This window comes from Bubalus kerabau, chromosome 2, assembly GCF_029407905.1.
Source record: "Bubalus kerabau isolate K-KA32 ecotype Philippines breed swamp buffalo chromosome 2, PCC_UOA_SB_1v2, whole genome shotgun sequence".
Classification (NCBI taxonomy): domain Eukaryota; kingdom Metazoa; phylum Chordata; class Mammalia; order Artiodactyla; family Bovidae; genus Bubalus; species Bubalus kerabau.
The window spans coordinates 117,504,648-117,520,516 of NC_073625.1; the positions used below are offsets into that span (position 1 = coordinate 117,504,648).

A 15,869-nucleotide genomic window follows, 5' to 3' on the forward strand; every position below is an offset into this window, starting at 1 on the left:
CTGGTTGGGAGAGCTATGCGTAGCCCTCATAACTGGTATTAAAAATAACCTAAAGCATAAGCAAAGGGTTCAGTTTGGTTGCCAGGCAACCCTGCTGCCAGCTCCCTTCAAGCTGACCTTTATTTTTATTTTTTTCTATCCACATCTCTTAACATTTTCACCTTCTGGATCTCCCTTGATTCATTTAATATTTAATGATTATTGTTTGTGAGTTGGGGGGTCCAGGACAGGCCAAACCACAAGGTCTGAAATTCAATAGGCAGACCCTTGCCGCCAAGCATCTTACAGTCTAATAAAGCAAAAAGGTAAGTATATAATTATCTTGATTATGTTCCTTTAACGTAATCCTTTACTAGTTGTAATGTTTATCTGCAAATAACCTTTTGCTAAATAAAGTAACATTTACAGGTTCCAGGGATTAGAACCTGGTATCCTGGGGTACATTTTCAGCTTTCTATAGATTGAGGACTTTGGCAGCCCACTTAGAAGGTGAGGTCACTTAAGTTCTTACTCAGTTATCTGAGGGCCCAGTTGGCTAAGGTAAGCAATATTTAAAAATGGTATCCTGGGACTTTCCTGGCAGTCCAGTGGTTAAGACTCCATGCTTCCACTAGGCAACACAGGTTCAATCTGTGGTTGGAGAACTAATATCCTACATGCTACACAGTATAAGAAAAAAAAAAAAAAGTATCCCGATTCTCTATAAGCCAAGGCTATGGCACTTTCTTTTGCTTACTTTACCAGTTTTAAGCTCTCATTAACTAATCTAGGTATACCTTGTTGCTTGAGAATGTTAAGTCAAACTGTAGCAAAATGACTGACCTAAGAAGAGGTCACTTTGCATATAATTTTCACATTGTATATTTACCAAAATATCAATAGTTGGTTGTAGTTCTTTGGGGACTGTAAGTTCAACCCATACTCTTCTTCCCTGAGAACTAGCTCCCTTACCTGTGGGGGCTCCTTTGGCAATACTGATACTAAATGACAACATCCTCCTGATCAGAGGTGACTGTATCAGACCTAGGCCCATGACTAAGTGAGACCACTCAGATTATCTTCAGGGCCTTGGAACTTAGACACTACTCACTCAGGTTCTGGAATTGAAAAAGGTTGCTGATGTAGCTCTAGAAGGCCATCTTTTGTCAGGTGAAAGAAGCAGAGATGAGTGACCACAGGGTCTGAGAGACAGAAAGTGTAGCTGTTTTGGTGCTTGACAGCTTCCCTAGTTAGAAATGTAGAGTCAAGCTACATTTTCATTCTGGGTTGAGAGAATTCTGCACTTCTACCCCCACAGTAAATTTCCCTTTTCACTGAGGCAGTCTGAGTGGGTACCTGTTATCAGCAACCAAACGAAGTTTAAAATTAATGTTTCAATCCTGGCTTAAATACTTCTTACCTTGTTCCCATAACATTATTAAAGCTCAATAGCTAAAATAATGTTGCACTTGAGTAATTTCCCAAAAGATTTCTCTAAAACCTCCAGAGATGGCCCATGATTATTGGTCATTCCTGACATTTTAATACATATTAGAATCACTGGACAAACACAATATTACTATAATGTTGTTTTCCTTTCATAAACAGTAGCACGGAAGGGACCTTAGGGGATGTCTAATTCAACCTCTATACTTTCAAGTAAGGAACTCAAGGCCCAAAATGGCCAAGAGTTTTGCCCAGTTCTGGGATTAGAAACTTGTTTTTTTCTGTCAGTACTCAGACCAAGGTCCTGTGAATGGATATTTCAGGGCCAAGATGGCAGTCTCCTGGCTTTAAATTTCAAGTGAAATTAAACAATATTTATTGACTGCCCACATAATTGGTCACGATTCTTTTATTAATAGTTAATGAGTTAAAAAAAAAGGCTTCAGGAGTATACTTGTTTCAGGCATAGCTGGTTCTAGGCTCAACATTACTGTGAGGAGTCTCTCTCCCCATCCCTAGGCAAGTCTTTTCACAGGTGAGGCACCTATAGACTCACATCCTATCAGCTTAGCTACCTCAGCAGTAAAAGCCTGATTATTCTTGGACTTCTCTGTTATATGAGCCAATAAATTCCTTTTTTCTTTCCTTAAGTCAATTTGAATTTGGTTTCTGTCATCTGCAGCAAGCATTCTAAAATTGAGCTTATCAAAGAATTCTCCACAAACCAGCATAATGGTAACTAAGCAGATTCTCTCTTTAAATCTTTGAATATAAGAGTAGGCAGTTAAAGCAGAAGTTGAAAGAACATGCAGAAAAATCAGCAATCCAGGGCATGATGAAAACTCACTCTTGACACAATGTCTTGGCTTCTATTCTCAACCTCTTCTGCCTACCTCGTATCTTCTGCTTAGTCAGAGTTTCTGCTTATTCATAACTTCAGCTTATTCTTGGTCCCAACAGCATCACAGCCTGGATGGCTGCCTAATATCCTAAACTGATTTGACCCTGGAACACTTTTCTTAGAAATAGCAAAAAGTGACTGTCAGTATTCTGGGCTTTACACAGAATAAGCAAGAACAGGTTCCTCTTTCAACTTGGTAAATATCCTCATGACATCCTGGAGTTACTAATGGTGTCACTAATGCGGTGACCACATTTGGATCAGGATGTGAGCTCTCCTAAGGCAACAGGCTTGACAAGATAATGAAGATCCTTTGCAGGTAAGTCATCGTGCCTGCAATTTTCTTGGATCCTCAAGTTACTTAACATCTCTGAGTTTTGATTCCTGTGGTAATAAAATGAAGGAAGTCACCCACCTTATTTCATTCCACCTTAATGAAATGAAACACATGTAAAATGCTGGAGTACAATCAGGACTCAGTGAATATTCGTTCTCTTTCACCAAATTTTAATACGTCATTTACCATATGAAGTGTTACCCAATTATCTCCTTTTGCTCACGTGTTATGGAATGCTATTATTCCACATATGACAAAGAGTTTAAACAAAGAATCAGGATTTTTTTTTTAACTTACAAAATGTTTTGCTGCAGTTTTTCAAATGTTTTATTGGATTTAAAATTCTTTTAAGGGATACACTGATATACAACTAGTTTGATCAGCTACCAATATATTTCGGTACCCCTTTATTTTTGTACTTAAGAGCCAGTTCACTTTTTCTCCATGTTCAATACTTAACTTTGGTAAAATTTTGCCATGTTCATCTTCACCTGTTACTGAAGCATGAGTGTTTCCACCTTGCTTGGTGTAAGCTGCCCTTTTGGTTTTCTTCCTGTGAGTATGTTTGGTTGGACTCTTATGTTTTTTTTCAATTTCACTGCTTACATCCCACAGCTTTATCTTTCCATCATTCCCTCCAGTAAGCAGCAAATAGGATTCTCGCAGAAAGCAGACTTGGGAAACCCCCAAAGAATGGCCCTTAAATCCCAGTTCCTGTTCACACTTGACTCCCATCACCCTAAAGATTCGAACCTTACCATCTTCTGCACCACAACTAAAAACATTGCCACATGATGCCACAGACACAGAGTGGGCTAAGGCAGGGTTTAAAAGCTGACCAGGTGATTGTGGACTTTCCATTTCTTCTGTTTCATCCTCCTGTAAATTTGTAATCCAGAGTGGCCGGGCTTTCCGAAGGTTCCACAGCATCACCTTTAAATAAGTGGAAGTTACACAGTTAGAGTTCTAAATAGTTTGTTTCACGAACATGCTTATTCTGCTTCTAAGAAAATCACCAAAGTAGTCTGAGAATGATTAGCAGGATACATTCCCAGCAATATTAAGAAAAAATTCAGACAGCACCACAACATGCCAGCAGGATGCTACCCTGGTGCCAAAACTAGAATGTCAATGGGCAGTAAGGAAGGTGTAATTTAAAAACAAGATCCTGAGTAACTCTGGATCAACAAACCCTTTAATGTGTAATCCAAATTGTTACACAGATGCCAATTTCTTTAAGTCATCCTACCCTGACTGCTACAAGTAAAACTGAAAATGAGAAAATTTATTAATTTTAGCCTATGCTTGTTACAAGTAGAAACACCTATCAACTAAATAAACTAAACCCAGAATCAAACCTGGATCTCCCACATTGGAGGCAGATTCTTTCCTGTCTGCGCCACCAGGGAAGCTCAATGCCTAGCATAGTACCTGTAGAAAAGAGCAGAAATTCTAAACCAGTCTGTTAATTTGACATCCTGGTATACTTGGCTTTTTACTGTTGTTCTCTACCATGATCTTGGACCTACTAAGTGGATTTATATAAAATGCGATTTTAAAAATATTTAAAACAAAACAATAAGTTCTGTGGATTGATTTTACTCCAGACTTCAGCAATTGTCTTCCTGGAGCAACCAACTTGAAAAAGAAAATATTCTTCATACTTTCAGAGTGAACAGCTTTATTTTGCCATCTAGTACCGTCCCTGAATTATGGCTCATGATCTAAAAGGGGCACTAGGAGAAGCACAACCGTTCAGTCAAAAGCACAGATCTGAACCGAAAATATTACCACTGCTGATTATACCAAGGTTTGGTTTGCTATTCAAAGTAAGTTCCTTCAATGCATCCTATTTCAAAAGAAGTGACACTCAGAAGTGAATGCAAGCATATCAAAGTGACCCTGCTCAAAAATTTCTCGTACAAAAACCTTTCCACATAAAAGACTCATTTTCAAGAGAAAAAAAAAAAAGGCTCTTCCACTATCTGGGTACTTAGGTTTTGGTCCTAGAGACTGTTCAAACTCCAGAAAGAAGAAAACAAACTTGAAACCATTTACTTTCAAATGTGGAAATGAGGGATAAAGAAAACCAGTGTGTATGCTACAGAAATTCATGATGGCTTCAAATTTCCAAATGTCCTTACAAGAAAAAACTGTATTGGAGTGGTGGGTTCACATGTATTTATTTAGTGTTATTATTTATACCTTAAAAATACATCATGAATATTATTTTGTGTCTATTTAATAAAAGATTAAGTAGTCTCAAGTGTCTTAATAAATCACACTTCATTCTTAAGGTCCCTGCTTCTTTGAGTAAGCTTTTTCTATTTAAACCTATCTAAATCAAAGGATCTAATTTTTATAATTTCTCTAATAACAAAGATGAGCTTCCCTTGTGGCTCAGATGGTAAAAGCATCTGCTTGCAATGTGGGAGACCCGGGTTCAATCCCTGGGTGAGGAAGATCCTCTGGAGAAGGAAATGGCACCCCACTCCAGTACTCTTGCCTGGAAAATTCCATGGATGGAGGAGCCTGGTGGGCTACAGTCCATGGGGTCGCAAAGAGTCGGACACAACTGAGCGACTTCACTTTCACTTTCAATAACAAAGATAGGTATGTTGAACTTATCTATTATGTGTGGCAATAATTCAGTTCCTGCCTTGAGATAAAACACCTTGTTCAGAGATAAATAACTCTCATCACTAATCTGATAAAACTCCCTTCCACTATTACACCTACATTCTTGGACCCCTCCATAGGCTGGCTATTCTTAAAGTTCAGAAAAATACCAAATAACCAGATTTTAAGAAGTAAACTGGAAGAAATTATACTTTCAACTCCAGTTAAAGAAGTTATTTCAGTCAGAAGTAATGACTGTACTATCTTAGTCACTTTTATTATATATTGCAACCCAATGCAGCAGTTAATCTATAGCGAATTTTTAGCAATTCTTGACAGATCAAAAAGCAAAAGACTTCTTTTCACAATATATTTATTTCCTAGAGTATTCTCTAACACCTGCCTGGAACTAAACTTTCTCATCTAGAACTGGAGGTAAAATGGTAAATTCTGGATGCCTGCTTCTTGTGTAATCTGTGACTGCTATACATCTACTTGGTTGACTGCCATGTCTAACGCAGTTAATGAACCAGTGATTGAAAACTGGTATAGCTTAAGGATGAATGAATGAGTAGTCAGAGACACTGTACAATCCGCCTACTTAAAACAGGTATCTGACTGGTTGTGTAGGTCTTTCTGCCCAACACAGTAAGCAGATTATCTCCACTAGTGTAGAAAAATATAGATTTATTAAAGTTCTGGGCAAGACCTAGGAGTAGAAAAGGAATTTTGATGTCATGGGATCACTGTGCCCTGTAGGTGTAAAATTATTCTCAACCGAGGTACTACAAATTTTTGGTAGGACAATTTTTAATTAGGGGCTGCCCCAGCGCAGCAGGACATCCACTGATTCTTCCTAGTAAAAAGACCAGTAGCTTGGGGTGGGGGTGGCACTCAGAGTGACAACAACTACAATTAGTCTCAATTTATTTCTAAATTATAAGGAGGTGTGGAGGATAGAGGAGTGGCAAAGATCACTGGCCTGGAAGTGACCAGGAGTCTTACAAAATACTATAAGCAGCTGAGAAAGTAGATTAAATGCCTAGAACAGTGTTGGGCACACATATCATCTATTTAAATAAATATCTTTGGTGTTACAGAGAAAAAATATAGGCTTTGAAGTCAGAGAGATTGAGGTTTGAATTCCAATTCAGACCACTGTGGGAAAACTCAATTTGAACTTCAGTTTCCTCATTTCTAAAAAAGAAATAGTATGATCAGGGTGTGATTAGAAAGAAAACTAATATATATGCTGCTGCTGCTGCTGCTAAGTCGCTTCAGTCGTGTCCGACTCTGTACGACCCCATGGACCACAGCCTACCAGGCTTCTCCGTCCATGGGATTCTCCAGGCAAGAACACTGGAGTGGGTTGCCATTTCCTTCTCCAATGCATGAAAGTGGAAAGTCAAAGTGAAGTCGCTCAGTAGTGTCCAACTCTTAGCGACCCCATGGACTGCAGCCTACCAGGCTCCTCTGTCCATGGGATTTTCCGGGCAACAGTACTGGAGTGGGGTGCCATTGCCTTCTCCCAAACTAATATATATAAAGCAGTGTAAAGTGGTAAGTGACCACCAAAGGGAAGCCATGCCTATTCTCACTCCAGTGATTTAGAGTAAAAACAATAATAGATCCAGGCCCTCTAACTCTTTTTTTTTAATTATAAACTTTATGGAGAGTGGGTGGGTGATAAACTCTGTATTTAGCATGGTCCTTTGTTTAAACAGATGTTTAGAATCAAATATTCGAATTCTCATGTTTTAGGAATGTCTTAAAGCATAGAGAAAGAGTAAAACATTAATAATTACTTTGTTAATCTACTAGACTTTGTCAAGTTAGCATTAAACATTCAGTAGACATAAAGTTTACGGTTCCTAAATACATAAGGCATGTCAGTGGATAAAAGAAAATGCCAAGATATATTTAGCCCGATCAATAATTTGATTCTATTAGCAAGTCCCATTTAGAAATTACCCATGTACTCTCTGCAAGACATCACCTGCATATCCAGTCCACAAGACACCAGGCTCTGAGGCCTTTGAGGTCGAAAAGCTACAGAGGAACAGATATTGGAATGTCTCTTCAGTGATCTGCTAATTTTCTTATTTTCCAGGTCTAGGATTTTGATTGTTCCAGAGTCATCAGCAGAAGCCAGCAGGTTTTCAGTTTCATTCAATGAAAGACAGTTGATTTCTTCTTCATTCACATGAAAATCGTCCAAGGGTTCTTTAAGAGACCTGACATCCAGTATGCTAATGGCTTCTCCATGTGAGGCATAGAGTTTGGTGGGGCAGGATGGAGAAAATAAGACGTTGGTAACATCCTCTGCCCCTTGGAAGCACGTGTGTCCTACAAGAGTCCCATCTTCACCCCAAACCACGAGATCCCCACCTTCTGCTCCAGAAGCCACTAGCCCTTCTTGACTTGCATTCAGGCAGAGAATAGGAGAAGAATGTCCACCAGTCCACTTGACTGCCATGATGACCCAGGTAACTCTGTGAAGAGGGGGGAAACCATAATCTCACATTTTATATAAGAACTTCGTAAGACACAAATATTTCATTTAAAAAATAAAAGACATCTAAAAAACTCAATCAATAAAAAAAGACATTTGAAGATCAAGCCTACAAAGCCTGGTTAACACAAAACTGTGGCTGGCACATGCCTACATGTGTTTTCCTTGCAATCAGGTACCCAGGTAAGTCTGGTCCTCCAGCCTTTGATGTGAGGCTCACATAGGAATAAACAATAAATATACTTATTTTAAATTAAGAAAAGTCTTTTTTAAGAAAGGACCACACAATCATCAGGTTATATCCTTTGTCTGAATAATGTTTATGGAAAATGGGCCCTGGAATTAGACTCTTTGGGTTTGAATAGCCATATTACCTATCAGCTGGGCAAGTTACTGAATCTATGACCCGCTTTCCTTCTTGATAAAATGGGAGTAATAATAACATCCATTTCATAAGATCAGAGAAGATTAAATGACACAGTAAATGTCAAGTGCATGTAACAATGCCTGGTATGTAATGAGAACTCAACAAAAGTATTATCATTGTCAATTTGGTTACTTTTATTAGGCTAGTCAAAGTGGCATCATATATATTACACCAATGGTCCTCAAAGTATGGTTGCCAGCAGCACTAGAATCACCTAGGAACTTATAGAAATATAAATTATTGGACCCCACTCTGCTGCTGCTGCTGCTGCCAAGTCACTTCAGTCGCGTCCGACTCTGTGCGACCCCATAGACGGCCTCCAACCAGGCTCCCCCGTCCCTGGGATTCTCCAGGCAAGAACACTGGAGTGGGTTGCCATTTCCTTCTCCGATGCATGAAAGTGGAAAGTGAAAGTGAAGTTGCTCAGTCATGTCCGACTCTTAGCGACCTCATGGACTGCAGCCCTCCAGGCTCCTCCATCCATGGGATTTTTCAGGCAAGAGTACTGGAGTGGGGTGCCATTGCCTTCTCCGCGACCCCACTCTAGGCCCACTGAATCAGAAACTCTGATGTCAGCACCCAACAGTGTGGTTTAACAAGCCTTCCAGGTGATTCTGACGTATGCTAGAATTTGAGAACCTGTTGTTTTAGTCGCTAAGCTGAGTCCAGCTCTTTTTGTCCCCATGGACTGTAGCCCGTCAGGTTCCTCTGTCCATGGGATTTCCCAGGCAAGAATACTGGAGTAGGTTCCTTGTCTAGGGGATCTTTCTGACCCAGGGATCAAACCCATGACTCCTGCACAGCATATGTGTTCTTTACCACTGAGCCACCATGGAAGCCATTGAGAACCTGTACTATACCACTCATCATCAGGGGAACTGGTTAAAAATGCAAACCCTTGCGTCTTCTCATTGGAGACTAATTCAGTACATTATTTAATTTTATTCTCAAAACAACATTTCTGATTGGTATCATTCCATTTTACAGATAATTAAATTGAGTCTCATAAATTTAAAATAATTTTCCCAAAGTCACCCGTTCAGGATTTGTACTTAGGATCTAAAATAAAACAATCCTAAACTTCTAAATAATGAAGACCTTTTTATAACAATTCTACTTGATAACAGGTTTAACCTGTTAGTATTTGAAAGTACAGAAAATGACCAAAAGCTATTAATAATTCATTACTGCTTCTAAATATACTCACATTTAAAAAAAATCACATCATCACCTACTTGCACTTATATAACAGTAGTGTTTATGTGCATTATTTAGATTCCTGATATGCTAGGCAGCCCGCTTCTTTAAACTGGAATTGCCACATAATACTACCCCCTACCTTAACTATCTCCTGCTGCTGCTGCTGCTGCTAAGTCGCTTCAGATATGTGTCTTTTGCGACCCCTCCCCCAACTGGGCTATAGCCTACTAGGCTCCTCTGTGGATAGGATTCTCCAGGCAAGAATAATGGAGTGGGCTGTCATGCCCTCCTCCAGGAGATCTTCGAGACCCAGGTATAGAATGCACGTCTCTTATGTCTCCTGCATCGGCAGGCGGGTTCTTTACCAGTACTGCCACCTGGAAGCCCAATTACCTCCTGGGTAAAGCAAAAAAGGAAACTGGGGCAATTTATACAATTAAATGATCAGACAAAAGGAAGCAAACAAATCTATCTGGACAAATTATATTTTTCATTCCACAAGACAAAGGAGAGTTTATCTACTAAGAAACTGCAATAGTTGCTTTAGTATTTTCAGATATAATACCTGAATTTAGTTCAATTGTACAGAGATAAATTTCCAAATACTGTTTTGAAGAATAATTTAATCTACTTAAAGTTTCTACTCCCGACACAAGTTTGTTTCCTCCCACTTTTAGTCACACACACATACAAAATCACTAACTACTAGACTGCCAAAAACCCCCACTGATCTAATAGTAATCAAAGTAACAGAAACACAATCACAAAATCAGATATAGCAATTTTCATATACAAAACAAAGTATAAAAAAGACAAAGATACATTTTAAAAATTTTAGCAGAAGCACTCAATTAGTAAACAGAAAAAACTAAATAGAGACTGAAGCAAATACATTTTAAAGGTGAGGTTTGGAGAGGAAATGACTCAGGCAGATAAAGACAGGGAACTCTGGTGATTTGATTTTTGCTGACAAGTACTGACATACTAGTTAAATAATTTTCTACCATAATCAAACCAGTCAATCCTAAAGGAAATCAACCCTGAATATACGTTGGAAGGACTGATGCTGAAGCTGAAGCTCCAATACTTTGGCCACCTAATGCGAAGAGCCGACCCATAGGAAAAGACTGTAATGCTGGGAAAGATTGAGGTTAGGAGGGGAAGAGGGCAACAAAGGATGAGATGGCTGGATGGCATCATCTACTCAAAGGACATGAGTTTGAGCAGACTCCGGGAGACAGTGAAGGACAGGGAAGCCTGGCATGCTGCAGTCCATGGGGTCTCAAAATAGTCGGACACAACTGAGCAACTGAACAACAACAAACCATAACAAAGACTTTTGCCAAATGTTCCAGATAAACCAAGGAAAAAGGACACTCAACACAATTTAAAATGAAAGATATTAATATTTAGGCTTAGGAACTGTCCTTTGTGATGACTATTGACTCATATGATAGAGACAATATCCTAACTAAAAATATGAATTTTGAATTAATCATTGAAAAGGCTATTTAAGTTACAAATAGTTTAACTATGTAAATGAATCTTTAGAGTATTGATCACTTATTCCTAAGTCAGAGTTTTAATTTTTCTACAGTGAATTAACTTTAAAGTCTAGAAGTCTGCCCTCTACAGTTTTAGGATTTTGTGTCCATAAAGGTTTTGGATCTCTGTTGGAATATTAGGTTTTTCACTAAGAAAAGGCAGGGTTTCCAGTACTTCTATTTCTCCATCATAGATCTACCCACAGAGGACCTAAGTAAGGCTGACTTGCAGACACAAGTTTTAGGTTTTCTTCCTAATGTAACTCTTTTCCAGAAAAAGTTAATTCAATTTTAAAGATACATCTAGTTAAACTCTACCCCAAAGTGTAAGAAGTTAGGCAATAAATGAATTTTGCTCTTCAAGAGACTACTATAGACAACAATACAGTTCCTGTAAAGTTTTCATAATGGAAGCAGTAGTAACTCTTGGACTGTTATTCCCAACAAGTCCAAGGTCAGTTCTACCTTAATGTCTACCCACCAGAGTAAAGAACAAATGAAACTTCAGGCAACGGCACCCCACTCCAGTACTCTTGCCTGGAAAATCCCTTGGACAGAGAAGCCTGGTAGACTGCAGTCCATGGAATCGCAAAGAGTCGGACATGACTGAGCAACTTCACTTTCACTTTCAATCTCTACACCACATGGATAATATTCACTGATTACCCAGCTAGTCAGAAAAATTAAAATAGAGACCTATTACAGGAAATAATAGGAAAAAAGAATTGAGAAAGCCCCAGAAATCCATACATTCTGAGGCATTTAATTTAATCACCCAGAGTACTGATCAGGGATTCAACCAGCATAGCCCGCCACCCAAATCACTTGTTTACTTAATCTACAAACTTGAAGTTATTTGTTATTATTTGAAATATTCAATCAAAAAGTGTTAATCAGACTGCTGTGGTAGAAGGTAGTGGGAAAAATTAACTACATATGGGTTAAATCAAAACAATCTTTTAGGATTGAGTTGGCAATCTGCTGTTTCTTGTTTTTGTTTTACTGGGACTGGAGAGCTACCTGGAAGTAGCTAAGTGCCACTATCTCCACTCAGGTATCAAGTCAACAAGCTTCTCTTCTCAAAGGTAGATGCCTAAAGGGTCAAGATTAGAGATCTCTTCAAGAAAATCAGAGATACCAAGGGAACATTTCATGCAAAGATGGGCTCGATAAAGGACAGAAATGGTATGGACCTAACAGAAGCAGAAGATATTAAGAAGAGGTGGCAAGAATACACAGAAGAACTGTACAAAAAGATCTTCACGACCCAGATAATCACGATGATGTGATCACTGACCTAGAGCCAGACATCCTGGAATGTGAAGTCAAGTGGGCCTTAGAAAGCATCACTACGAACAAAGCTAGTGGAGGTGATGGAATTCCAGTTGAGCTATTCCAAATCCTGAAAGATGATGCCGTGAAAGTGCTGCACTCAATATGCCAGCAAATTTGGAAAACTCAGCAGTGGCCATAGGACTGGAAAAGGTCAGTTTTCATTCCAATCCCAAAGAAAGGCAATGCCAAAGAATGCTCAAACTACCGCACAATTGCACTCATCTCACACGCTAGTAAAGTAAAGCTCAAAATTCTCCAAGCCAGGCTTCAGTAATACGTAAACTGGGAACTTCCTGATGTTCAAGCTGGTTTTAGAAAAGGCAGAGGAACCAGAGATCAAATTGCTAACATCCGCTGGATCATCGGAAAAGCAAGAGAGTTCCAGAAAAACATCTATTTCTGCTTTATTGACTGTGCCAAAGCCTTTGACTGTGTGGATCACAAGAAACTGTGGAAAATTCTTCAACAGATGGGAATACCAGACCACCTGATCTGCCTCTTGAGAAATCTGTATGCAGATCAGGAAGCAACAGTTAGAACTGGACATGGAACAACAGACTGGTTCCAAATAGGAAAAGGAGTATGTCAAGGCTGTATATTGTCACCATGCTTATTTACCTTCTATGCAGAGTACATCATGAGAAACGGTGGGCTGGAAGAAGCACAAGCTGGAATCAAGATTGCCGGGAGAAATATCAATAACCTCAGATATGCAGATGACACCACTCTTATGGCAGAAAACGAAGAGGAACTAAAAAGCCTCTTGATGAAGGTGAAAGTGGAGAGTGAAAAAGTTGGCTTAAAGCTCAACATTCAGAAAACAAAGATCATGGCATCCGGTCCCATCACTTCATGGGAAAATAGACGGGGAAACAGTGTCAGACTTTATTTTTTGGGGCTCCAAAATCACTGCAGATGGTGACTGCAGCCATGAAATTAAGAGACACTTACTCCTTGGAAGGAAAGTTATGACCAACCTAGATAGCATATTCAAAAGCAGAGACATTACTTGGCCAACAAAGGTCCGTCTAGTCAAGGCTGTGGTTTTTCCTGTGGTCATGTATGGATGTGAGAGTTGGACTGTGAAGAAGGCTGAGCGCCGAAGAATTGATGCTTTTGAACTGTGGTGTTGGAGAAGACTCTTGAGAGTCCCTTGGACTGCAAGGAGATCCAACGAGTCCATTCTGAAGGAGATCAGCCCTGGGTGTTCTTTGGAAGGAATGATGCTAAAGCTGAAACTCCAGTACTTTGGCCACCTCATGCGAAGAGCTGACTCAATGGAAAAGACTCTGATACTGGGAGGGATTGGGGGCAGGAGGAGAAGGGGACGACAGAGGATGAGATGGCTGGATGGCATCACTGACTCGATGGATGTGAGTCTGAGTGAACTCCAGGAGTTGGTGATGGACAGGCAAGCCTGGCGTGCTGCGATTCATGGGGTGGCAAAGAGTCGGACACGACTGAGCGACTGAACTGAACTGAACTGAAAGGGTCAAGCACAGCAATTAGTCATTTCCTATTGTGAATTAGTTTAATTAGATAATAGAGTCCTTTCTTCCAACACCTAATGAGATTATGGAGTGTGGGGATGAGGAAGGTGGGGTACTTTGAAAACATTTTTATGAAGGGTGGAGTGCTAAGATGGAAGTTCTAAGCAGCCAAAGGGCAGAAAGAAGGTACTGAACATGGGGGGAGGGCACATGGTCCAGAGGGTGATGAGCAGGCAAGAAAGAAAACAGGAGGTAGTGATAAAGGAAAGTTTTTCCTACTTTGAAGTCCTACCTGGGCCACTTGGGGGTACTTTGCCATAAAAAGTCACCTCACTGACTGGACTAGATTCATTTCATCAGATCCTTCAAAGGCTCTCCCTCACTTATACCAGGGCAAACAGAATAGAGGCCAATGTCTTTAATAACCAAATGCTCTCTAAAATACTTGCTCCTGTCATATCTCCATGTATCCACTTGTCCTTTTCAAGTGATTGTGCCTTTAAAGCTGTTCATTCTGTCTGTTCTTTGTCACCTTATTGGATGGACCGACTCTGTCCTTGAAGATGTAAAAGAAATTTCAGTGCCTTTCCAGACAAAACATGGACTAACTTCCTGGGATAGTTGAAAGTTGAAAAATGAATAATAAATTCCCTAGCCTGAGGTTTAAATAATATGATAGTCACTATCATTGTAATAAGTATACTGGTCAACTTTTCTTCACACATTTCAGTTTTCCAAAGTGAGTGGTTGAAGGGCTGTGGCACTGAGACCAGTAAGAAAGAAAAGAATCTGGGTGACTAAGCTTGGAGGAAAAAATATCTAGGAAGAAGGGACTGGCAAGTAGTAATCAAACACCATTTATCAGAGAGTAGAGATGGTGGGTGCTGTTCTTTTGTTTTTACTGGAAAACAAGAAATGGATTATTCACAGCAGCAGAGCTTTCGAGAAGATTCCTTACTACATAAAGGAAAGACAGTGGAATTGACTACTAAGGGAATCTGTGAACCCTATTATTTTAACAATTACTTCGCAGTGTTGCTTTGAGAGTTATATACTCTCTCCCGTAAAGGGCCCCAGTAGATTGCCTGTCTTACATGAGGGTTATTATTTTCTCTTACCGAGCATTCTTTAAAGGCTGTCGGAAAACGTTCTGGCCACCTAGGAAAACGTAGTATGACTAAATAATGCTGAAATTCTTTCCCTTCCAAATAGTGTTCTTAATTATAGCCTCCATGTCATTCTCCCTACTAGAATGTCTAGTTAGTTAAAAACACACCTCAATTAGCCTACTAACCGGTGGGTTAGTAGGAAAGACTGGGAAAGGCCATATTTTGTCCAAAATAATGTAGCACTTAAAGAGCACTTTAAGGTTACCCAAACATGGGAGGGGAGCAGGAGGTGTTCAAATGTAGCGACCTCTCACGCTACATACAGGCTAGCACACACGTTCTGATAAGCACTGATACTAAGGGAGAACAAGAGGGCCTGACCAGGAAAACACGACCTCAGATGCCGAAGGAAAAGGAAGAAGATCTAACTCAAACTGAAGGTGGCGGAGCTAGCACTGGCTAGTAAGGAGAGGGAAGTTTCCTGCGTTAGGTTGGAATGGTCAAGCAGGAACGCAAATGAGTCAGGTAAACCTTATAGGAAAAGGGGACCAAAAAAGCCGACGCGAGGCCACTAGATCAAGAAGGATGAAAAGCGGAGGACAGCCTGAAACCCACCCGCGCCAACCTCATACCTGTGCTCCCCGCTTCCCACCAAGGCGCCTGGCGATGACCTCACCGGCGGGCGCCCAATCCCATCTAGCGTAGGGCGGGAGGCGCCGCAGCCAAATAGTCACATCCGGGGCCGAGAGGAACAGCGCGAGCTGGGCGTGCGTCCTTGCTTCGTGCCCTCAACCCGCATGGCGGAGCCACGGGCGCGCCGCGGGGAGGCCGTACGAGTCGGGCGGTTCCGGCGACCGCGCTGAGCCGCGGGGGAGGGGCGGGGGACGCCCGTGCAGTCGGTGCGTCTGCCCTCAGTGAGGCGGGGCGCGCGGCGGACGCCCCCGGGCAGGGGCGGGAGTGGTTTGGAGGG

At 40.6% G+C, this 15,869-nt stretch overlaps 1 protein-coding gene across 3 annotated transcripts; it reads right to left on the reverse strand.

The window, feature by feature from the left end:
- Positions 1 to 2,818: 2,818 nt before the first annotated feature.
- WDR53 (WD repeat domain 53) lies at positions 2,819 to 15,788 on the reverse strand. 3 transcript variants are annotated; one of them, XM_055568561.1, is made up of 3 exons: positions 15,532 to 15,788; positions 7,279 to 7,774; positions 2,819 to 3,596 (listed from the first exon to the last, which is right to left on the reverse strand). In XM_055568561.1, the coding sequence occupies exons 2-3, from the start codon at positions 7,756 to 7,758 to the stop codon at positions 3,000 to 3,002; spliced, it is 1,077 nt and encodes a 358-aa protein (XP_055424536.1). In that variant the 5' UTR covers positions 7,759 to 7,774; positions 15,532 to 15,788; the 3' UTR covers positions 2,819 to 2,999. The 3 variants fall into 3 exon arrangements, with proteins under 3 accessions (XP_055424536.1, XP_055424538.1, XP_055424537.1); XM_055568563.1 differs by lacking the exon at positions 15,532 to 15,788 and having other exon boundaries at positions 7,671 to 7,774; XM_055568562.1 differs by lacking the exons at positions 7,279 to 7,774; positions 15,532 to 15,788 and adding an exon at positions 4,022 to 4,094.
- Between the last annotated feature and the right edge of the window lie 81 nt (positions 15,789 to 15,869).

Excerpts from the sequence above, each read along its gene's own strand:
- WDR53 (XM_055568561.1), bottom strand. The coding sequence starts at position 7,758 with ATGGCAGTCAAGTGGACTGGTGGACATTCTTCTCCTATTCTCTGCCTG. Across the intron at positions 3,597-7,278 it reads CTTGTGGACTGGATATGCAG|GTGATGCTGTGGAACCTTCG; the intron begins GTGATGTCTTGC and ends ACTTATTTAAAG.